Source organism: Dipodomys ordii, unplaced genomic scaffold (assembly GCF_000151885.1).
Source record: "Dipodomys ordii isolate 6190 unplaced genomic scaffold, Dord_2.0 Scaffold48, whole genome shotgun sequence".
Lineage (NCBI taxonomy): Eukaryota > Metazoa > Chordata > Mammalia > Rodentia > Heteromyidae > Dipodomys > Dipodomys ordii.
The window spans coordinates 12,869,222-12,895,620 of record NW_012267264.1 but is presented as its reverse complement, the minus strand read 5'-3'; the positions used below and the strand labels follow the sequence as shown (position 1 = coordinate 12,895,620).

The window sequence follows — 26,399 nt, the reverse complement described above, 5'->3', positions numbered from 1 at the left end:
TCTTGTGCTTACATTTACCTAGGTGTAATTTGGAAATTATAATCAGAGATTTTTTTATATTAGACTATAATATTATGAAGGAAATGCATACATTTCTTATGAATCAATCATTTACATTTTCAATATTAATGACTACATCAGGAAGACACCTCAGTTTTTTCTTTACCTTCCCCATTTGTAGCAAGATAGAAAATAATAACTGCTATCCTCCAAGTTTAAGATAGGGCTTAAGATAGGGCTGGGAAGGTGGCTCAGTGGTAGAGCACTTGCCTTGCATGTATGAGGCCCTGGGTTCAATTCCTCAGTACCACATAAGCAGAAAAAGCCAGAAGTGGTGTTGTAGCCCTACGACCGACCAAAAAATAAATAAAATAAAATAAAATAAAAGCTTAAGTTATTCCATAATCACCTCTTGTATTCTATGACATTGATTAATGGTGATTACTGCACCCTTTGTTTGTTTTTAATGTAGTGAAATTACATGTAACCAAAACATCACTAGCTTCTGTGCTTAATAATATTGTGTAAGTCTAAAGTTTCCATAGTTTAACCAACCTAAATCCTGGTTGACTTGTATTTTTCAGATTGAATTCCAACATAAAATGACTTGTACTTTTAGCCATGTGCAAATTGTATTCCTGCCTTAAACATGAAGTTAAATTCCCCAGAATTTGTTTTTTTTGTTGTTGTTGTTGAATCAATTTTGAATTAATGCTGTTACAAACTGTCTGCATTTTAGCATCTTAAGTGCGTCCTTCACAGAATACAATAAGAAAGATGCAATAATTCTTTGGAAGCAGAATACATGCATATTACAATTTTCCTGATAAAGACAGAGGTCTTTTCCCACTGCTTTGCTATTCAAAAATCCTTTGTTGGGTGATTAGGGAGCCTGGCCAGAGTGTCACCTGCCAGCTGGAGTGATCATATGCTCCTTATGAAAGCTGGGGGCTACAGGGATGGTCAGCAGCTGAATGTGAGGCTATCAGCATGGTGTGTGTTTCCTAATGGGATAAACTACTGTAGCAAAGAGGCCTCCCTGAAAAAGCCAGGGCATAGATTTTCCATCCTTTCACACACCACTGCCTGCGTGCAGCTGCTTCCTCATCACCATGCTGATGCAGGAGGCAAACCATGGTAAAAAAAATTCATGGCACAATCCCAAATCTACCCCCAAGTGCGGACTCTAGACTGCTTTATGAACTGGTGTAAAAACACCTACCAGACTTCAAAATGATGCTAAGTGGCATGATTGATTTCAGCAATTTATCAAAGGCATACTTTGGCATTCAAGAAATTCTGTTTGTAAGAAGTCAGTTGTTGTTTTAACAGGAAGGAAACAAGGAGAGAGTAGGAAAAAACATCACCACAGGGAGTTTTCAGATACTTACATGAAGAATTATTAAGTATCACTTAAAAATGGTTTAACTGTTTTGAGACCATACATCTTCCCTTTCCCTTCCCCCTAGTAGTAAAGCAGTATCTGTCATCTTATTTTATTTCCTAACTCTACTATGATTAAATATGTTCTGTGGGTAATATTTTTCAAAAAAAGATTAACTACTACACAATTTTATGATGAATGGAAAAGAGAGAAACTCTAATATTTCTGAATTAAAGAAAAGAGTTTAATATAGGTCTCATAGTTTCCCTTATTTGTAATAACTAGTATATGTCTAGGACAAGCAGAAAAGGTCAAAAGCTATGTACATGTGGCCATATAAGATGAAGCTAAGCGAAATGAACCCCAAAATAGGGACACAAGAGGTTTTATCTTTCTTGCTGTTGTTTTTAATGTACTTATAATGGACTATGTGAATTTTTGTTTCTTTTGTATGTTCTTCCCCCATAGCATAACCCCTGTTTTCACTGTATTTGATGTCAGTGCCCTACATCTTGTATATACATTTTCTAATTTGGGGAGGGGAAGGGAAATAAAAAAATGTTGAAATAAGGATACAGGTTGACTCATTGTAACAATGAGATGTACAATATACTGTGTTGAAAATGAACTTTACAGCTTCGGAGGGGGTGGGGAGAAGGGAGAAGTTGGGGAGGTAGGAGGAAAAGGATGGTAGGGGAAAAACAAAGGAGGGAGTAACAATGCTCTATAGGAAGTGTACTCATTACCTTACCCATGGAACTGTAACTCCTTTGTACAATGTCTTTATAATAAATATCTATTTTAAAAGAATAGAGTTTAAAAGCAAGAAAGCTTTAGGACATAAAGAGTTATTCAAAATGTTTCTTTTTGTTTTCTAGCATATCAGATTACATTACCTTTTACCTGATCTGGGTAATTCCTCGTTGATTATAAAATCTTGTAGAATGGCTGTCTATTGCATTAAAATTATTATAGAACCCAACTATAAAGTAAAACTCACAATTCATTAAAATGTAATAAAAAGCAATGCAGTTATTAAAAATCAATACAGCTGCCTTATCTTGCTTCTAATCATCACGTCTAGGATATTTCCTTGATCTTCTCTTTTTTTCTATAAATTTTCACTCTCCTCAATGAACATTCACAACCATGATTTCAACGAAATTACAGACATAATTTCTCTTTTTATTTATATCAAATGTAAATAAAAGAAAATTTAGCATCTTCCCCTCAAACTGACTTCCTATGTCTCCTCTCCATAAACCATGATTCTCCATGATTCTCTCAACTGTGTCTTCAATACAATTTAGCAACAAGTTATCGCAACCCATTACATACAGTATCTTGTCAAACCATCCAGTCACCTCTGTGGTTATAACTGTGAGCCAGCTACTCTACATCTCATTGCAGCTTTTGGAGAATAAACTGCCATTTTTCTCTGTTGTGCTCTTTGACCCACCATCTCACACTGCTCTGCCAAGCCACTGTTCTGATAAATTCATATTCATTCCATTCAGCATCTAGTCAAGAATCCATAATGCTGCCTCAGTGTCTACTTCAATCAGTTGGAACCCATCTGCCTGACTTTATCATTCACACAGAAATGTGCATGCTAGTGGCCCTCCTTCTCTCCCTCCCTCTCCACCCCCTACACACTTCTTCTCTTTTCTCTCACAGAGCCTCACATTTGCTAGAAAAGTATTCTAGCCCTGAGCTATAGCTTCAGTCCCAAGTCCTTCCATTTCTCCAGAGCTCCTGATCTTCCTGTCCCTACTTGGGCTAGCTAAATCTTCTAAAGATCATCTCAACCCTTGAAACTTTAATGAAATTGTGAGTTCATAAAAATAACAGAAAAGATTAAATTTAAAATGCCAAATGACAATTCCAGAATGGGCATAGTTCACAGTTAAGTGAAGAGAGGTCTGAGAAAGAAGAATCTCCGAGTTTGAGATGGGGGAGAAAGTGTTCAGTTCAAGTGAAACATTTACAGGGACAGATTCTTTTACACATGGGAAAGGAATTCTAAATATTACTGCTGCTTAAAATGTAAAAAGCTACCTACAAAGGGATAAGATCTGAAAGAACTGAAGTGAGGACTAGGTAACATCTCTCAGGATAGTGTATTATGACCACAAGAAACGAGGCTAAAGGGACTTTAATGAGAGGAAACCCTAGGCTCTAACTCCTAATTATACAGAGGAGCTAATGATTAGTTTTGATGAGTTAAATGTTATCTTGCCAAAGAAGAAACTGTAAAATCAGTAGAAGAAAAAAATTGTCTGTGGACTGCTATTAAATGCCTTCTTGTACAACCCACACTCTTTGTGTTACATGATTTTGAGCAAGCCCTTGATATATTCCATGTCCCTAATTAACACTTGACTTTTCTATTTTATAATATGGTTGTGAGAATCACATAACAGGCATAAAAACATTTCAAATGGAAAAAATAAGATGGAAAATGGCTAAATATTTAGGATAATGAGAGAGAGAGATGAGCAAATAAATATGTTAATCTAACTTTTCATACAAACTTGCTTTCTGGAAGTCATTTATATACTTATTGAAACTAAATAACAGTGAAATCTCCCCTTTCCCCCAGAAACAGAAAAGGATATTGGCTACTTCCAGTCTCTTCTAGATTTTGCAAACACTATTGGATTTTTATACTTCCTAACACATTGCAACATTGTCTGCATTCACTTGTTTATTTTTCTACAATACTGGGCAATAAAAGTACAATATAAAAACTACTTGATATAGACAACAAACAGGAAGAAATCATTATCCGTGTTATATGGTAACATAGGAAAGGGTATTTTATTTGTAATAAAACAAGTGACAAGGCTTAAAATTGGGATATAGAAACAGTTCTTGAGAATAGATGGTACTTTAAAACATCTTATCTAGTACTCCAGAACTCTTCAATAAATTCTTGAAGTACTCAGTCTAAGATTAAAAATATAGTTTGTCTAGAGAGAAATGGGCAAGCTACCCTAAGAGGACTGGGAAAGCTAAATCATTTAAAGAAAGATAACTCTGTTTGCTATTCATAACATCTTCTCAAAGGCTTCAAACAGGAAAAAAATTAAAAAATAGGAATTAATAAAACCAACATTTTTAGATAAATTACAAGCAACAGAAAAAAATGAAAAGTCATTATAACTGAAAGAGTATGCCTGCCTGAGTATTTGTTCAACTTAATAGAAGATTGTCTGCTGCTGGGATTTTTATATTTTTATATTGTACTTTGTAATCTCAAAGTTATTTCTGCTTACTGACAGAAGTCCATTTTTCTGAAACAAAGAATTACACAGAAGAATATATTTAAGGGAGATTAAAAAACAGACTAATTGCACTGGTTAAATACTTGATATTATAAGATATATAAGATTTCATATTTTAAACTGAGGCATTAGTGGCTCACAACTTTGGGGGAACTTCATGCTTCAACCTCAAGTGTGTATATTTGTCAAAAACAGAAGAGTTGGAGCTGGGCACATGTGGCTTTTGCCTGTAATCTTACCTATTCAGGAGGCTGAGATCAAAGGATCACAGTTCAAAGCCAGCCTGGACAGAAAAGTTCATGAAAGTCTTAATTCCAATTAACCACTAGAAAACTGGAAGTGTGCTGTGGCTCAAAGTGGTAGAGTCAAGAAGCTCAGGGGCAGCATCCAGGCCCTAAGTTCAAGCCCATGACTGAAAAAAATTATAATTTTTATTTGTTGCAATTCTATTTCAAGAGTTAGGATCTAACTGAATCAACATTAATGTATTTAATGTACAGTAACTCCAATTTTATTTCACAGGAGGAAATATATGTAGATCATACTTTTAAATCTATAGATCTTTATTTTGTGGGGGAGGATATATTAAAATATTTTATTGTATCATTGTATTAGGGAAAGAGACCTTGTTTATAAAATATGCATATTAATGATCAAATAATTAATATTAATAATAGTGCATTGATTTTAATGGTTTGTACATTAGCAAACTTTACTTGTCCAGAAAAGCTACTATGCACCCTGTTTTTATGTTCACATACTTGTACTATAAATTTATTGATTTAATAATGCTATAACAGGCTTTAAAGTTTACAAAGCAAGGTAGTATACTTAAACACAGGAGGGCATTGAAGATGTTATGTTAATCCAGGATACATTGTACAACTGACTAGAAAGTACCATAAAGAAGTAAAAATACACATGTACACATTATCTCTTTTGTTCTAAAAGATAAGGTACTTGAAACCCAGACATGTTAAAAACAAAACTTAGGTACATTCATAGAAGTAGGGCCTGAAGTTTTATGTTGGCTAAATGTGGTCATTTTGGGAATCTCAAAGAGACTTGAGCCTTTCATTACTGTCCTTAGTTCTAAACTATTTCAGGCTCGATAGCATATTAACACAGGTGCCAGATTCTTACTAGCAGGTCCCATGCCCCTCTAGGCAATGGCTTAACAGAGAGAGTATGGTCTTCATGGGGGTCGGCAGGAAGGATCCTTTGTTATAATTACCTCTGGGAGTGTAGGACCTTCCAGGGCATTTGTATCATGAAAGTAGTCAGCCATCTCTCACTCACTCGATTGCCAATTTCTAGTGAGGCAGAATAGCGGGACCGATTGTTTCTAGGATAGGCAGGTGAGATTTATACACTGGCAAGTGCTGCTTATTGCATCTTATTTATTATTTTATTTATTTATTTGTTTGTGCCAGTGCCAGGGCAATTTAGGGCTTTGCATTCTTGCTTGACTTTGTTTGTGGTTAGTGTGCAATGATTTAAGGTACGCATCAACTCCCCTGCATTTTGCTATAGTTGTTCAGGCTTTGAACCATGAACCTCCAAGCTTCAGCCTCTTGAGTCGATAAGAGTTCACCCATTCAATTTCATCCATTCAGTATACTCAGTTTCTATCATATGGAAAAACCCTCTTGGTCCACAATAGTTGGTTTATAAAGGCATGTCCACCTGCTCAAAGCAACAGATCATGGAACTTTGGGGTCACTGAACAATATGAGGTTTACTGAAGAATTGGTACTCTAAGTGAAGGTTGAGGGAATATTGAAAAAGCTAAGCTATATCACAATTATGGTCTTGTATCTAATTATGCAAACCACGATTGTGTGTGCTAGCTTCTTTTTCTTGTTATTTTATGTCTGTATATATTCATTTACATTAATTATATTCATTTGTGGTCCTCTAGCCTATTAAATTTTCTTTAGGGCTTATTGGTGGTAAATAATATAATAAGTATTTGCCTAAATTTTCCATGGTAGCTAAATTAGAGAAGAAATATCATCAAGAGATGAAAAGCCATTATTATGAAAGTTTGGGAAGGACCTAAACAGATTTTCCTTTGTAAAGGGATGGTGTAGTTTCCACAACACTTCATTGATATTGAAAGATTATAAAGCAGCCAAAAGCATGTAAATACTGAATATACAAAAAAATGAACGGACCATTACAAATGTCATAGGCTAGATCTATTTCATTCTCCCTTGAACATACCTAGAGTCATTACAGACTAGGAAGATAAAAACCTTCTTAAAGCCTGACTCCTAGTTATGACCTAGATTTTTTTTTAAAAGGTATATGCAACAGCATACACTATGGAGTCAAATGAGTACATCTGCATTCAACTAAGTGATGTGGCCATCCAGGACAAGCGATCCTGAAAGTATTTCTTACTCTTTCTCAGCCATGTTGCATCTCTTGGCATTGGTAGTATTGTACTTTGAATGATTAGTAAAGGCCTTGTACTGTCCTGGAGCTGTCTCCTGGAGGAACTGGTTATTTCTCCCAGCTGATTTTCTTCTGCATGATGACATTCAAGCTTGCCTTGACTCTCAGATATTTTATACTTCCTATCACCAACAATAATCACTTCCTACTCCAAGGTAGCTGCTGTAGGCTGTTGCTGTAAACTATCATTTATCACTTTTCTACCAACTTAACTTACATCTGTTATTACTGCTTTTGCCAAGATATATATGTTCTAGTTATAAGTGGATTCCCATTTATTAACTTGATCTTTTCTTTAGCATAAGTATATATGCTTTTCTTTTGACAATCTTTATCTGCTAGTTTCTAATCTAAGATTGTAGAAGAACCTGGATTTAATCCAGATTCATCTGGCCTCAGAGTGGATTATATCTACTATCTCATATAATTTGATCACTGCCATTCCCTCTATTAATTTAATCATTTTAATGGAGAAATTCCTTTTATAAATTAGCTAATTTTGTGTTTCCTTCTCTCTTCCTCCACTACATAATATTTACAAAGTATCTTGCAGGCATTTATTTTGTTGTACTATATAGTAGGGCTATAAACTAATTTTTAAGAACAATTTTGTCACTGAAGTCGTGGATATTACTATTTTACTGACAGTACTGTTTATTGAATAAATTTTCCTTTATCCACTGGTTAACTATATTCTAAAAATTTTAACAGGTAGACATTTTCTAATCCTTTAAGTTTTATAGTTTTCTGTACCAATGTAGACAAATTACCAAATTACTAATAATCAATAAATGCTTTTCTTTTCTTTTCTTTTTTGTTGTTGTTGGTCATGGGGCTTAAACCCCAGGCCGTGGCGCTGTCCCTCAGGTCTTCAGCTCAAGGCTAGCTCTCTACCACTTGAGCTGCAATGCCACTTCTGGCTTTTTTCTGTTGAGTGGTGCTGCTGAGGAATGGAAACCACGGTCTCAGGCATGCAAGGCAAGTGCTCTACCACTGAGCCACCTTCCTAGCCCATGTTTTTTCTTATATATGATTCATTAATTTTCAGTATTATTTTATAAATCCTCACCAAACTTTATCAGAAGCACACAGATTATAACTATGCTATATGAATGCTAACAGGTACCTGGAACAGATAATACATTTCTAATGGTTTTACTGTTGGTGAAGGACACTGATATGTCACACATAAGCATTTTATTGACACAAATTATCAACAATCACCAGCGTCTTTATTGTTACATTAGATTTACCTTTCATTAGATGTTAATGTCTAGCTAATTAGGAAGTAAGCTAGGATAACAGAAAATTAGCCATAATGTTTTTGATTAAACGCTTAACTTACTCTTCTTCAAGTAATAGGGCATTTAAAAGATCTAGAGTTAATTGAAAATTGTCATTATCAAGGGTATCTTGTCAATTAGTACACAGAGGGGAAGGATATGTATTACTGTAGTTGAAGACCAATAGGTCTTATTGCCAGATCTGGGCTCTGGTAGGAATTAATGAAGCGCAGTGCTGAAACTACTAATGCTCTGCACTTTCTTAACAAGATTCAATTTGCATAGATTCTGTAATGCAGGCAATACTATATAGCCTTATCTTTAATTATGTTTATAATGGGCTAATTTCAATCCAAGCATAGAATGAAGTTTCCTAAGCACTTGCAAGCTCCTTAGATGAAAAAGGACTCAAATATTATACAGCTGTTAAATGCCTTGATTTTTATCATGTATTTTTTCTTACTGTGTAACAATAATTAAATATAATTGTTTAAATAACTTCAATGCATTATTTTCAGAAAAAATATTGTTTTAACTGCCGTACTATTGCAATGACACTATTACAACACTCATGTAAGCAAAAATATGATGTGAATTAAATTATTGTTAGAAACATTGAAAATGGAAAGATAGGTGTTTGTTTAAGTTGGTGCCATCATTATACATCTGTAATGAACAATTTGGGAATCGACTAGGAAATGTCAGCTAGATGTGAACATTCATGCCTCTAATTATAGCACTCCCAAGGCAGAAGCAGGAAGATTATGAGTTTGAGACCAGCCTGAGTTACAAAGCAAGACCCTATCTAAAAATGAGAAAGAAAGAAAGAATAAGCAAGCATGCATGTGAACAGGTAAGCAAGTGAGTGAGTGAGTAAGTGAGTGATGGAGAGAATTGTCAATAAGGATGGATAGAAGTGAAACATACACTATGGAAATATTTTCTACAAGGAATAAATTACCTATACAGCATTTAAGAATAATCACAGAGCCGGGCTCTGGTGGCTCATGCCTGTAGTCCTAGCTACTGAGGAGGCTGAGCTCTGAGGATAATGGTTCAAAGCCAGTCCCTGCAAGAAAGTCTATGAGACTTATCTCCAATTAACCACCAGAAAAAACAGAAGTGGTGCTGTGGCTCAAATGGTAGAGTGGTAGCCTTGAGCTGAAGAGCTGAGGGACAGTGGCCAGGCCCAGAATTCAAGTTCCACAACTGACTAGAAAAAAATGAGTAACAGAAAATTATCCAGTGTCACATTAAAAACTTATTTTAGGACACAACACACTTTTAGAGCAAAAGAAATTCAAAATACTTTTGTGTTGGGAACTAAAAATTATATCAGATACAAATTATCCAGTTACAACAGATTTTCATGAAGTTAAATGTGGGAACTCACTGTTAGCTATGAAATCATCGTGGAAGAAAAGGATGTGAAGGGGAATAGTGATGCTAGTAAGACAGTAAAGTATGTATATACTGTAGAAAATTCTCTCGGGTATTATATGTGAGAAAGCAAATTCTTCAATTACATGTAAGAATAATCCACGAGATTCTAAAAATCTGAGATATTGTTCTAAATAACAGGAAAATGTGACACATAAATGCTTCAAATATACTTATACAAAATAAAATCTAGACAGATTAAACAAATCTATTTTAAGATAAAGTAACATATTATCCAAGAAAGTCTAGGAGACTAAGTATGTATTATTTATGAAGAGGAATGCTCTTATCCTCAACTGAAAATGCAGAAGCTATCATAGAAATAAAACTCATGCTTAGGGTCTTAAAAACTGAAGCTTGTATTTGTCAATAGGTTACTCATAGTGTTGAAATTTTTAATTAATATTAAAAGACTTAATTATGGTAAAATAATATGTTAGATGACTTGGCTAGAAAAACAACAAACAGAAAAAAATATAGAAAGATGTTAGATGAATGTATAAATGATGAAACTCTAAGGACCATCTATAAATGATGATATGCTCAGATTCACTCCTCAGATAAATATAAATTCTACTAAAAATGTGACAGCACTAGGCATAAACAGGACCTGCAATAATTAAGTCTGAGTGTGAAAAAACTGGTTAAAAATTATGTAATGGAAAAATAGATGTATACACACCTTTTATAAAAGCATCTTTGCATGTGTATTTCCAAGTTCATATTCTCTTTTTAATTTATTGTTATTATAAAGGTGACGTATGGAGGGATTACAATTACATGAGTCAGGTAATGAGCACATTTTCTTTCAAACAGTGTTTTCTTTCTCTCACTTTCTACCAGTCCCCCCTGCTTATGAAAGTATCTTTTATGAAAACAATTGATCAAATATTCCCACAACTCACAAACTGCATTAGGAAATATTTTATTTCCAATCTAATTTGTTTAGTACAGCCTTTTAGAAAATGGTAATTTTAGGAAAAACTATTGGAAAATCTTTATGAAATTCAAAATGTATTATACTTCCTGTCATACATGTAATAACAAACTTTCAAATTTGTATCCTTGAAAATAATTTCTAGCAAATTAATTCCTATTATTCTTGAATGTATATCTCTACTTTAATAGTTACTTCTGTTCTTATCCATCTACCAATTAGGATATAGTGTTTATATCTCTCTATAGGATTGTGGTCTGGCTTTGATCTATTAGTAATCTTATGAAAGCATAATTTTGGAACACCAAGAGACAAGTTAGTATAATCTTAACTTTTCATATATTTAATTTTTTTGGGGGAGGGTATCCTGTTGTGGGGCCTGAACTCTGGGGCTGGGCACTGTCCCTCAGCTCTTCAGCTCAAGGCTAGCACTCTACCACTTGAGCCACAGCTCCACTTCCGGCTTTTTTCTTTTTGCTTATGTGGTGCTGAGGAATCGATCCCAGGGCCTCAGGCATGCAAGGCAAGCGCCCTACCACTGAGCCACCTTCCAAGCCCCCAATCTTAACTTTTCATTGTCATAATTCAATTTATCAAAACTTGCCTTGTTCATCCAGCACTACACTGTATAGGCTTGTGTCAACATTGCAAGATCTCAATACTAAGGCTTTTTGGATTCCCCACAGCCATTTGCTATTCACCATCTTCTCTGGTAAATACTGCCCTAACAAATCTGCCATGATCATATTATTTTTTTAAAGGCCTAGAATGTGAATACCCAGTACCAGACATTCTATCATTTGAACCATGCCTCCAATCAATACTTTAAAATCTAGTATCAATATATTTGAACTACATAGAGGTAAAAGCAGCTCTCAAAGATAATAAAACTAAAAATAAAATACAAAATTAGAAACCAGCGTAATACAGCCTGATGAAAGTATGAGGAGTGACCATACATACTGATCAATAGATGTGCAATCATCTTAAGGCTCAAGAAAACACATGAAATGTGCAACATGTAAGTACACTCTATAAGAATAAACGTTCTTAAGTTACACAAATAGTGCATTAATTATGATTTATTTAGTTCCTTATTCAAATGGGAACTTCTTTTCCTTTTGAAAATGTTTCCTTTCATTCAAATCATTTCTTGTTATACTTAAGTCAGAGGGAAACAGTACTACTCACATTGGCAGCTTGAATTCCACCAAATAAATGGAAACAATGGATGAGATCACTTTTGCTGACAAGGAAATTCAAGGTCACTGCCCCAATCAGCACTCCCACTGAGCAAGGAAGTGCCAGCTCCCATAGGAGACTTGCTTTCACACCATTCAAGCAAGAGAAGCAAACAGACAATCAAATGGAGATATTAATAAAGCTACCAGAACAAGTGAAGGAACTGGAATAGACTATATTTAAAGTTTATTGGAGGGAAGAGGTAAACAGTGATATGCCTATTCTCACTGAGACTACTCTGAACCCTAAAGATCTTCCTGAAACTTAAACATCAAAGGTTTACAATGTTCTCTATAAGTTTTTTTAAGTTTACCTGCAGCATAATAAAGTTATTCCTTAAAGAAAACCTTGACATTGAATTGTATATTTAAGAAGTTTTAAGTAGAGCTAAGTGCTGGTGGCTCACTCCTATAATCCTAGTATTCAAGAGGTTGAGATCTGAGGATTGCAGTTGAAAGCTAGGCTGGTTAGTTAAATCCATGAGACTCTTATTTCCAATCAACCATTAAAAAAACAAAAAAACCTAAGAGTGGAGGTGTGGCTCAAGTGGTAGCATACTAGCCTTGAACAAAGAAAGCTCAGGGTCAGTAGCCAGCCCTGAGGTCAAGCCCCAGGACTAGCACCAAAAAAAAAAAAAAAAAATCAAGAGGGTAGATCTTACTGTTAGATGCTCTTACCAAATGGAATAATCAGTTTTATACAATAATTAAAAAGCAGAAACTTGGGAAGTAGATTACCACTCTAAGGTGAGAAAAAGCTTAATGGTAAAAAAAAAAATTGCTTAGAACCTGAGGCAGATCTAGAACTGAAGAAAGGACCACTGGACAGAGGCTGATGCTTTTGTTAGATGAACTCAGCCAGTACTGCTAAATCCCATCTTCTCTTTCTTCCCACCTTCTGATACACCATGGCTGTTTCTCATAAAGAATTGGTAGAGGGCTGGGAAGATGGCTCAATGGTAGAGCCCTTGCCTTGCATGCTTGAGGCCCTGGGTTCGATTCCTCAGCACCACATAAGCAAAAAGAAAAAAAGCCGAAAGTGGCACTGTGGCTCAAATCATAGAGCACTAGCCTTGAGCTGAAGAGCTGAGGGACAGCGCCCAGGCCTAGAGTTCAGGCCCCACGACCGGACTAAAAAAAAAAAAAGAATTGGTAGAATCTCATAAAAAAGAAGAGATCATGGAAGACTGAAGGAAAAGAATAGGCTGGAAAAGGCTTAAGAGTGAACCTGAAAGTTTAGCATAATATATCGCCTATCAGTTTGATACTTTGAGAGGAACAACACTTTTCTTTTTTAGAAATAAAGGTTTTCTTACTAGTCATTTACTACCTCCTTAAGAATGTGGACACATTGACCTTATTTCTTTAGTCAGGCATGGTCAACTTAAGTGGCAGGCAAAGCAACTCTGCATATTAACAAGAGTTTTTAAGTCTAAAAGCATGCTGTTTTTGCATGAGAAATAGTAATTTTATAAATGGATTTAAAATAACCTAAAAGCAGTCAGTGTTACTTTAAATAGTGGGCAATTGTCTTCCTTCCTTTTGGTAAGGGTAGGATTAAATTAGCAATTTCCCTGATCCCTAATGTCATAGTATGGGAATGGCACCTCAGTAGCCACTGAGCACATCAAGGAAGAAAATACTAGTGGATTCTCTGGCGAGTACTGTGAGCTATTATTCTGTAGACACTGCACATAAATTCACCCTGATGCCAGATGCCAGTAGCCCATGCCTGTAATCCTAGCTACTCAGGAGGCTGAGATCTGAGGATCGCCATTCAAAGCCAGCCTGGGCAGGAAAAGTTCATAAGACTTTTATCTCCAATAAACCACTCAGAAAACTGGAAGTGGTGTTGTGGCTCAAGTGGTAGAGTGCTAGCCTTGAGCTGAAGAGCTGAGGGACAGTGCCCAGGCCCAGAGTTCAAGCCCCACAACAGAAAAAAAGCAAGAAATAATAATAATAATATGAGACAAAGGACAAGACAAAGGAACCAATGTAGCAGTGATATAAAGCTCTATATTCTGGATATTAGGCCCTATTCTGATGTAAATCTGGTTAAAAAAATCTCCCATTCTTCAGGTTTTCTTTTCATCTTGTTAACTATGTCCTTTGCCATTCAGGAACTTTTAACTTTGCTTCAGTCTCACTTACTAAGACTCTGATTTGTTGTGCTTCTGAATACACACACACACACACACACACACACACACACACACACACATATCAATGTAGTTTCTGTTTTCTGCATGTGGATATCCAGTTTTGTTAGCACCATTAAAAAGAGGCTGCATTATCTACCATAGCTAAAATATGGAACTAACCCAGATGCTCCTCAGTGGATGAGTGGATCCAGAAAATGTGAGATATATAAATATAAATCCATTTATATTTATATGTAGATATATATCTATATTTATATGAATTCTATGCTTCCATCAGAAAGAATGGCACTGCCCCATTTGTAAGGAAATGGAAGGTCTTGGAAAAAATCATATCAAGTGAAAATACAGACCCAAAGAAACATAGGTCCCATGGTCTCCCTTACTTGTAATAATCAGTATACATCTAGGATAATCTTAGCCGATGAGCAGAATAGCTCAATAGCTATGTACATATGACCATATAACATGATGCTAAGTGAAATGAACTCCAAGAACTGGACACAAGAAGTTTTTCTTTGTTGTTGTTGTCCTCAATGTATTACATGATTTGGTTTTTTTTCTTTTGTGTTTTTGCCCTTATCGTTTATCCCCTGTTGTCACTGCATTTGATTTTGGTACCTTGGGTGTTGTATATATGGTTATCTGCACTAGGAAAGGGAAGGGGAACAACAAAATGGTGAGACAAGGACAAAGGGGGAACCTATGCAACAGTGATACTCACAAGACAATGCCTTGGAAATGATCTGTACAACCTGGTGGTGGAGATGTGGGGAGAGGGAAAGAGGGAGAAAATGAGGGAGGGGGTAACAAGTTTGACAAGAAATCTATTTATTACCTTACTTATATAACTGCAAGCCTCTGTACATCACCTTGACAATTAGAAAAAGTGAACAAGCAAAAAAAGAAAAGAAAAAAGAAAAAAAAAGAAAAATGAGAGACAAATTGGCCTGTCAGTATTTCTAAGAGCTATTAAATCATTTGCATCTTTATACTCTTATTTATGGTGTCTGAATTATTTGCTTTAGGTGGTTAACTAGAAGATGGATTGATCTACTCCTTTTTGCTTAGGCAATAAAAATCCTTTTAAAACCCTAATTCTATTTTATTTCTGAATTTACTGGGTTGAATTTCTCACACTTCTTAGCAATGTTTCTATGGGCTTGTATTTAAAATTAATTCTCTTTGTCAGGCAATGTGACCAACCAAAGTGTATTCAAATGGAAGATAGTTTCCAAAGTAAGCACAACTTCCACTTTATGTTTCTTGTATTACAGCATATTCATACTGTTTTCCTGAAGCTTCTTGTGCCTTTAATATTCAGATTGAGGTCTAAAGAAGAAGGTAAGCTGCAGAGTTAACTGAAACTTTCTAGAAGAAGGTAGCTCAGAGAAAGCCTTCATTTGCTCCAATCTGTGGGTTGCTTCTCTATCTCCGTCTTTTTCTCCAACTGCTTCCCTTAGGTAGAAGACCAGGAAAAGATTTCCCCTTATTCCTGCCACTAGCTATGCTTCCCCTGTGATTTTTTTCAGACTGGCTCTTAAAAAACCTTTGTCATGTCCATGTGGTTTTGCCATGACTGTGAATTAGTTGCTCTAACTCTTGCATATGCTATATTGTAATTAATATGTTTGTGTACACATGAATATGGCCCTGTATATATTGACTTGTATATTTATAAATTATAGATAGCTTACACATATACTCAGGCCTTTGTCTCTTTGTCCCTAATTTCTTTCACTTAACAATTTTTTCAATACCGTCTACTTATTTGCAAATTATGTAATTCCATTCTTCTTAAATACAAAACTTTTTTGTTAGTTTTATTCATATATTTTTGTTTTGTTTTCCACTATGATAAATTAGATATTTTAATTCTTTTCATTATATTCAACTGTTGCTCAGATATATGGAGTATATTGAATTTTGGAGGTCATATTTGTGTTTGTCTACGTTATTGAATGTTTTTGTTGCTTGTAATCATTGATGTTCGTGCATGTTCTAGTATATGATGGCAATATTTAGAAAATAAATTGTCCTTTTTTTTCTATTTTCAACTACATTGAAAAGTACTGACAGGTTAATGTTAACTAACCATATTAGTGTTAACTAAACAGCTTTCAGTTTAATGTCTCATTACCTTTCTAAATTAATGAAAAAAGATCCTTAACCAGTTTTTCCATTGGATCACTATTTCTATTTCTTCTGGTAGACTTATGACCTTATGCAAAGTTAATGCATGGACAAAAGTATTCCTGAATTCCAAAAAAGCTATGTAATTTTTTCTGTTTCCATTTTTGTGGCCGAATCGGGACTCTCAGAATTTCATATAATAATCTGTAGTATTTGTTTCTATATTCCTGCGCTCTTTAAAAATTAGTTTACTTGGTAGCTGTGTACAGTGGGTCAAACTTGTAATCCTGGTTACTTCAGAGGATCACGGTTCAAGAATAATCTAGTCAAAAAGTTTATGATTCCTACATTTGTAATAATGAGTATATATCTAAGATATTCCTAGCAGATGAGCAGACTAGCTCAATAGTTATGTACATATGCCCGTGCAAGATGATGCTAAGTGAAATGAACTCAAAGTCATGGACAGAAGAGGTTTTTTTTCTTTCTTGTTATTTTTAATATACTATGTGATTTCTTGTTTCTTTTGTATTTTTCCCCTCTATGGTTTATCTCCTGTTGTCACTCTATTTGATTTTAGTACCTTAGGCATTGTATGTTATATATGTTTATCCAAATTAGAGAAGAGAAGCTGAACAATAAAATGGTGAGACAAAGGACAAAGGGGGAAACCAATACAACAGCGATACTCACAAGACAATATGTTGGAAATGATTTGTACAACTGGGGGCTGCAGGAAAGTGGGAAAAAATGAGGGAGGGGTAACAAGTTTGACAAGAAATGTACTCACTACCTTACTTTTGTAACTGTAACCCCTCTGTACATCACCTTGACAATAAAATAAAATAAAAAAGTTTATGAGATCCCATTTCAGTCCGTGGCTAGGTGCAGTAGTGGGAGCATGGACATTTCAGCAGCAGTTCTGCTAAGTTCTCCATGCGCTTAAGAACTGTTTCCCCAAGATTCTTAGGTTTATCTTGATTAATTTATTTGAATCCTGTAATAGGCTATTTTTAGTCTTATTAAGTGATTTTATTAATCCACTTATATGATAAAAAGGTTTCTAGATGTGACACCAGAATGAGTAAAGGGTGAATTACTGTTAAGCTGAATTTTTTTAAATCTTTTCTTTTCCAATTTTTCTTTTTTTTATTGTGAAAATACTGTACAGAGGGGTTACATGGGCAAGGTAATGAGTACATTTCTTATCAAGCATTGTTGCCTTCTCCTCCTTTGTTTCCCCTACCCATCCCTTCCTTTCCTTCCCCCCCCCATAGCATCTTAAGTTAGGAAGATGTGGAAATTACTCTAAAAATAGCAACCAGAACAATTCTATTATAATAGTTATGTCCATAGATGATAGACTTTTTCACTTACTCATTTATTTAAATCATATCTTGTTCCCCAAAGACTCTCAACCATATTTCAAAATCCATAATAGCAGAATCACTAGACAAGAATGGGTGAGGGAAGATAATGGGGGTGGAGAAAAGCAAAAGCAAGTGGGATACTTCAGTAAGCAACAGCATCTATTTAGGTTCTCAACAACTAAGTCAACAGGATAATGTGAGCAGTTATTATATTTCCAGGGTCATGAGAAATACAATCCAGTTGCTCACCAGAAGCATATGGATTGAGAGTTCAGCAAAAATTTATCTGATGTTTTTAATCAAGAGAACAGACGGAGTGATAAAGAAGCTGGCACTCTCAATGTCATTTCTATAATAAATATGATATAAAAGTCAGAGTAATGATACTATAATTTCTTCAGTTCAGTCCAAATCATAACTTCATAAATATTTCAAAAAGGCAATTATGCAAATGATCCAGATAAGCCACTCCCAGATGGTCTGGTTTATCCAAGAGCAAAATTTCCTTTCGATAATCCTCAATGAATATTATTTTCAGGACACATTAATCATACATGAGATAGCCTTCCCTAATATAGTCACTGCGTACTCTAAAATAATTTGCCAGATAATTTCCATGTAGGAAATGCAGCCAATTAATTATGTTTTTAAGACAAGTCCCATCATGATTAAATACCCTCTCCTTACATCATGTTCTGCCGGTTCCTGTTTTCTTCTCTGGAGAGATTCATTCCATCTTATAAAATGTGCAAGAAAATTATTCTTAGGTATAGCTCCCTGGGTCATTGTAATGAGCAGATTTTGTTTATAGGGTAATTCTGAAAAATGCCATAAACTTAGAGATTACAAGTGTCGCTTATTCTATTAACTCATTAAAATAAGTAACTGAGTCAAACCCTGATACTCCAGCCCCCATGACTTTTTTTTCTTTTTCTCTTTCATTATATGAGAAGTACCACTATTGACCTAAACAAGGACGCAGTGTCTTCTCATTGATGTGCTAGCCCTTGAAGGGTAATTTAAAATTAATTCAAGTAGTACAGGGCCTATCTTTGAGCAAAACAAAGAGACCATGAAGAAACCCACAAAAGCTTAAGTCGGGGTATAGCTTGCACTAGATGCACGTGTATATTGTGCTCCAGGAGTCAGGGCAAATGCGTCTTCAATACCTATCATCTTGATAGATGAAGAGTGTGGACATACCACCTTACCTCAGATCAGCAGCTTTCCCGGTCTTGTTAATACACATAACCTCCCTGGTTTGATATCCGATCTGGATGTCCCAGAATTTGTTCTCTTGCCTGTTCTGCCTGTTTCTATTTCTCTTTTTCTTGATCAGTTCTCGGGCCTCCGGATCCTTCACCCCTTTGCTTCTCTCCTTTTCCCGCTCTTTGTTCTTTCTGCGTCGCCCAGCCTGCCTGGACACTCTGGGGTGCGGCATGGAGCAGGTGCTCCACGGCCCCACCTGCAGGCTGTACAAGCTTTCCTCCGCCTCACAAGGACTAGATTGGCACACTTGAAACTCGGTCAGGTTCGGGCAGCCCGAACCCCCGAACTGAGGGGGTGCCACCACGTGCCGAGTCCGGTGCTGGAGCCCACTGCCACAGGTCTTGGAGCATTCTGACCAGGAGGAAAACTCAGACACGATGCAATCTTGCTGGCAGGGAATGAGGCAAGCCTGTTCCAGGAGGGGCTTGGGCTCAAAGTATTCACAGATGATGTCCTCCGCAGGAATGTCTTTGTCTTTCTGGATGCACGTTATCTCTCTCACCTGGATGCCCTCTTCCCCCTTTGTACACGCCAGTGGTTTCTCCAGGCTCTTGGAAATCACAGGCTGACACTGATTCCAGGGTCCCAGCTTCCAGTCGTACAACTCTTTGTGCCAGTCACACACTTTGAAACAGTTCTGCTGGTTGTGAGGCCTCCCTGCCTGCTTGCAGTTTGTGTGGAGTGTTGTCCAGCCTTCCACGTGAGCACACCACACGGCCCTGGTTTGGATGCCTCCTGGACCACAATCATCTCCCATGCATCGGCCCCACGGACCTGCAAAACAACGCAAGAGTTCACGTTGCTGCTAGAAGAAAACGCAAAGTTAGTATATCACGTTCCAGAAAGACCTAGTACATTAACTTCCCTGAAGTCTTATGAAAGTAGGTCCCTCTGCGAAACGGCTGGAAAAATGATGATCTTCATTAAGTACTTTTTCTTCTTCTTCTTTTTTTTTTAATGAAAGAGGAACTGTGCCACTGTGTCTATATACAGCAATGTCTGGGGCAATTTCACCTTGGGTCGTTTGGGGATTACTAAAAGTTTGCTTTATTTTAGGTAGTTAGAAATCCTTGCTCATAAAGGACATTGGAAATTAGTCACAATGAATTCATTACTCCTGTCTCACAACCATTTTAGTAACTGGCAAAGAAAATAGCCCATCGTGAAAGATTACTTCTGCAGGCTTTTCTTTTCCTGGGTAATTAACCGTTTTGTAGAACATGCTCTCTTCCACTTCATTTTTATCGTAATAGCCTGTGTCTGCCTAGGTCTAACAGCTGTGTACTGAGTGCTGACAGAATCTAAAGTGTTGACTTTGAAGGGAATTGAAGCCAAGCACATACAAGATCTTCATGTCAGCACATTTTACCTTTACATTTCCAAAAACAAAGTTATGCACACACACACACACACACACACACACACACACACACGTGTATAGGTATATATGTATGCCTTTATATGTATTTATTTGATTTAATTTCCTTAGTGAGGTACAGATAGATGTTAGGGAATTTAACCCCAAAGGGTATTTTTAAGTTACTGAGGGATGATTTGAGAGTTTTATCAATTTGTTTATTTCCTAAATATGAACTAATTAGTATTGTAGAACTGTTTTATGGGATACTCATGTCAAAGGTTTTAGAATGGAATGGAAATTCTTACCTAATAAATCTTCCTGCAAAGACATAGAAACCTTTACTTCCTATATTATGTCCTTTTGTAAGGAAAATTATATAATTTTTCCAAAGGTTTAAAGATAAACTCATGTACTTGAAAACTACACTTTAGAATTGGGAAAAACTTAGTAATTATATAATTACATGATTTCCTAAATGTGTTCCATGAATTTGAATGATTGAGACCCTAGACTGTCCTCAAGAAGTTCTCTGGGAAGGAAGGGTCAAGGTGATAATCTGTAGGGCACACACACACTCATATGCATACACACATACAATTTTGCCACCCTTTGTGATTACTGCTTCTATTTAAAAGAAAAAAAGTTATTTTATTTATTTGAATTGCAGTGGAGATTCTGTATAAGATTTTTTTTTCTGCAAGAGGCTTCTACTGCTCAAAAGCACAAATACATCAAACTAGGCCAATCATCCTGGTTGACAACAGCAGTAACCACAATGGGGAGTGATTTGCCAAGCTCACATCTTCCTGTGTATTTATGAGTCATTCATTCATTCATCTATTTTGGTGATACTGGAGATTGGGTTGAGGGCTTCACTTTGCTAGTGCTCGACTACTTTAGTCACTCCACAGCCTTTTTTTGTTTTTGGTTTGCTTTTGATAGGTTCTCGTGCTTTTGCTTAGCTTGCTTGAACCAAGATCTTCCTACCTCCATCATCCACATAGCTGAGATTACAGGCTAGTACCACCATACCTTGCCTGTAAATTCACATCTTGAATGAATAATAAAGAACAATCTAGATTTTAGATTCACTTCTCACTTGTAGTTTCATGGTACATTCAATAATTGAGAGTATGAGTAGACATGTTCTTCAGACAATAAAAGCAGTTGCTCATCTACACAACAAGAAATATAAAAAAAAAATGCTTATACTATGTACTCATTTGATTTTGAGAAAGATGTTTAAAATGTGATGATGTTATCTTCCATATGGATTTCATACCATACTTATAAATGGAAGAGACATAAATATGCTAAGCACTCATTCTTAACATCTAAAATGAGCACGGGGTAATTTGCACAACCTAATACATTTCTACTTTACAAAGTTCATTAGCTAAAATGCTATGAGGAATTTATAATTCCTTAAACAGTCTTCCTTGAGTGCTGATATCAAAGCTTTATAAATTAAAAAAAATAGTCAATTTGTTCCAATTGTCAATATAAAATACTGAAAATACTTTAAGCTTATATTTTCATTGCCAAGGAAAATCCCTTAGAGAAGTGATATTGTATTTCACATTCATAAAACTTATGATACTTGTCATTAAAGACTGAATAAGATGATAGATTTTAAAATTAATTTCACATATTTCATATTTCTTTCCTTTTTCCACTATGTTTGAATAATCCTTATTTCCTATCTGACTCAACTAAATCACAGTCAAAATTTCAAAAGCAATTCAGGAAAAATATTGATATATTATTGTTTTTCATTCTTGATAATACTCATGAAATTAGACTGATTAAACAGATTGGGTCTCTAAAAAGTTTGATATTTATTCTTGTAATAAAAACCAATGTTTAATATTGTAGGTAAAAATATAAAGTTTGCATTTAAAGGCACTTAAAGGCACTTACCTTTTAGATAGGTGAAGTGCATTATTCAGTAAGTGCATTTTCATTATAAAAATCTGAGCACATAGCGTGGCATTGGTGGCTCACGCCTGTAATCCTAGGTACTCAGGAGGCTGAGATCTGAAGGTCATGGTTCAAAGCCAGCCCAGGCAGGAAAAACCTTGAAACTCTTATCTCCAATAAACCACCAGAAAAACGGAAGTGGTGCCTTGGCTCATGTGGTAGAGCGCTAGCCTTGAGCTGAAGAGCTGAGGGACAGCTCTTAGACCCAGAGTTCAAGCCCCACCAACAACAACAAAATAATAAATAAAAATCTGAGAACAAAAACATGAATTGGCTTCAAATCTCTATGCCATTGTTATGCAAGAAAACATGTATTCAACAAATAATTCTTTTTTCCTAAAAAACACAGAAACTGTAAAAATAATGAAACAAACAATACTGGTTAAAATTTAAATCTGAAAAGCATACTGGAAATATGGACTGGAGAAAGCCTTAAAATTATAAATTAGGTAAAACAAAAAAAAACAGACTGTTAAATTTCTTTCAAATGAATGTAAATAATTACCTTGAAAATTATTGGTGGATTACTGACACTGAAGCAAGGAAAGTTCCTTGTGTGTTCTCAAAGCGCCCTGCATCTTTTTCGTATCATGTCTATCCCAAATCCAATTAGTTTATATGATAATTTCCAAGTATTATCTTATCACATAAGACCATTTCTATACCCCCTCAGGATAGGATTTTGTTTTTTGCAACAACTTTAGGTCATGTTCATAGAATAAACTCAACGTCCACTGACTGAGAACAAAAACTAAAGAAAATAATTCCAATTAATCTCTGGATTAGTTTCATGCTAATTATAGTTAAGAACAAAATGTGCTTTTGGAATAAATCACTTCAAAATATAAAGATTTCTTATTTTTTACTTGTTATTGAATACACGAGAATATGCTAGGAGCATATTTTATTAGTTTAAATTCATTAAAAATATATAGTAATTCTTACTGTCATGTTCACTGAATACAAGGACCATATGTGTTGTATTATTTCACATATATTTTATCATATTTATTTACAAAAACCTGTTATGGTACTAATTGAATGGAACAATTAGTTATTTTCCATAGTTTCATTGTATCATGTAATTTTGCTGGCTTACTATTAGATGAACATCTTCAATTATTTTGTTTAGAAAGGATAAAAGTTAGTCTGTAGAACTTACTATGGAAGTGATCCATGGTTGATTCAATTTCAGCAGGACAAAAGAAATTTTAGACACACTATAATAAGTAAGAAATTCTGTTTGCCTAAATAAGAAATTCTAAAGGTTATTATGTACCTTACAAATATAAATACATTTTAATGGCCATTCTAGTGATATCACAGATTCTTATTAACAGGCTATTCACAGATTACACTGTTGGGCTTATTTTATCCCAAGATGCTTATATTGAGAATAAGGAAATAGTATAGCCAAAAAAATGCCACAGTGATCTATAAAAAATACCTACTGAATATACCTAGAATAGTCCTAGCAGATGAGCAGAATAGCTCAATATGATCATATAAGATGATGCTAAGTGAAACGAACTCGAAGATGTGAAAGCAAGAGGTATTTCTTTTTTGCTGTGTTTAATGTACTATGCAATTTCTTTTCTCTGTTTTTTTCCCCTACGGTTTATCCCCTGCTGTCACTGTGATTTTGGTACCCTGGGTAATATATATATATATATATATATGTGTGTGTGTGTGTGTGTGTGCGCATATATATATATATATGTGTGTGTGTATATATATATGTATATATATATGTTTATCTGAATTAGGGAAAGGAAGGGAAACAACAAAATGGTGAAGCAAAGGACAAAGGGTGAGCCAATGTAACAGCGATACTCACAAGACACTATGTTGGAAATGAAGTTTACAAGTTGGGAGGAGGTTTGGGGGGAGGGAAAGTAGGAAAAAAATGAGTGAGGGGTAACAAGTTAGATGAGAAATTTACTCATTACCTTATTTATGTAACTATAGCCCCCTCTGCACATCACCTTTATAATAAAATTAAATTTTAAAAAATACCTACTGATGCTAAAGAGAAAAAGCAAAAATGCATGACAGTAGAAATGGCAATATAGCCATGATTGAGCCTAAAAAGAACTCATCCACTTTTGAGGCTTTAACTACTGTCTTATCTCTTCTCTGCACCTTGTGTATTGCACATATGTCCAATTAAGTGATCTCCGGAAAGATCAGATCTTCAGCCCAGTATACCTGATGAAGGGCTGTCTACTTCAGCCCTGCAAGCAATCTTGAAATAATCACACATTTACTTGAAGGGGGATGCATCAAAAATTGCTCCTGGCAACTAATAATTGTTAACCCAATTAGCTACCATGTTTAGAGGTGCACAAATCCTTCAAAATGCAATTTGGGAACACAGTATCTGAACTATCTGAAGGAAGACAGGAAGCCTGCTGCCCAGTATAACACAAGAAGGGGTCATCCGAGTAGAACACATCAAAGATTTCCACACAAATGTTAATATTCAGCTCCTCACATTACTAAGAATAATAGAAGGTGGTAGTGGAAAAGTGATGGCCGTGGATGGGGGTGCTGCTTTTAATAAGCACAATAAGGATTTCCATTGGTTTGCAACTTGCTTCATTTACTGTTCTTGTGCATGATTGTTTAAAAGGAACGTGGAATTTCATTGAGAAAGACAAAAGATAGGCAGCTTCCTCCTTAAGGGTGTGAAAATATCTCCTTATGAATGGAAATATATTCTTGTGTACAGATTTGTAGTATTGTGTTTATTCACCACCATGTAAAATGTTTCTAGGATATAGGTCAATAAATATGAGCAGAACACTTAGCTTGAACAGATTTTATGTAAATTTAGGATGAAACATTGGATGTCATGTTACAGTAAAAAGTACCTAAAGCAACTGTTCACACACTCAACTGTTTATGTAATTGATAGACCTATAATAAAATATTTTTACATGAAGTCAGTGTAAAATTATGCAAAATTGTGACAAAAACTTTACATAAATGCTTCTTGGCTGAGTTCCATAGTTCAATATCATAAACATAATTTTTCATTAATTTTTGGAATATGTTGATTAAATAGTGAGTTTATTTTCATTTCTGCCAAAGAGGATTTTATAAGATGTCAATTCTTTTTTGTGTATCATCTAAAATTCTTTATTCCTGTCTATAAAAGATAGCTTTCCAAATTTAAAATTAGTATTTTTCTCACCATGTTTAAACGTGACTTCTAAGACAGTTTTTACATGTCAAGGGCATTAGAACAATAAAAGGCTGAGTCTATAAAAAGCCACATTATTGACAGGTGGCCAGCAACTGTTCCAAAGAGCCTTATAAAAGATAAACACTGTAAAAGCAGCATGAGAAAATTATGCAAACTACTTTCTGTCCTTATTTGCTATAAAACTCCAATGAATGAGTTTCTTGTTGACTAAATATGTTTGTGTCCTCCAAGTGAGATAATGTCTTTCCTCTCCTGTACTTGGTTATAGAACAGTGTGTCCTACTTTAATGCTGAGATCAAGGAGTGTGTAAACAGGAATGTACTGAGCTGTCTCTTGGGTAATACAATATCATCAAAAATCTTATGTCTTAAATCCACAGGTGACTCAAAAAGTTCTGTTTGCCTTTATGCTAATAAACATTTGCAAAAAACGTCCCCAGAAATCACTCCTAAGTGATAGGGGAAGATGTCCTCATAAAATCTTTTAATATGTGTAACTAGTCTTTTTGTGCTGTAATTTCACTACACAACTAAATATGTATTTACCTTGGAGCTTGTGCTAAAGTTGTTTTATAAACAGCTTTTGTTTTTAACTTTGTAGTAATTATAAAAAGAATTTTAAATGATGAATCATAGAAAAGTAAAATAGACTCTTGGGGAGTAAAATATTAGTGAGCGGGAGAAACTAACAGAGAGGGTGAAGGAGGGTGAATATGGCTGAAGTACTTCATATGCATGTAAGTAAATTGTTTTAAGATAGGGGAGTGGGATGAAGAAGAGAGATGGAGAGGGTGAATTTGATCCGAATTCATTGCTTTATAAGGAAATGACACAGTGAAACCCTGTGCAGCTAATATATACCTTGAAAAGAACTTCTAAAATACGCAC

The 26,399-nt window shown here is 35.3% G+C and overlaps 1 protein-coding gene across 1 annotated transcript in view; it reads right to left on the bottom strand.

Moving 5' to 3' along the window:
- Positions 1–26,399, bottom strand: part of Thsd7a (thrombospondin, type I, domain containing 7A) — a 344,637-nt gene that overhangs the window by 181,171 nt on the left and 137,067 nt on the right. The window contains exon 2 of the mRNA XM_013019946.1: positions 18,906–19,737. Coding sequence (XP_012875400.1) covers positions 18,906–19,737 — 832 coding nt within the window. The remainder of the gene's footprint in view (positions 1–18,905; positions 19,738–26,399) is intronic.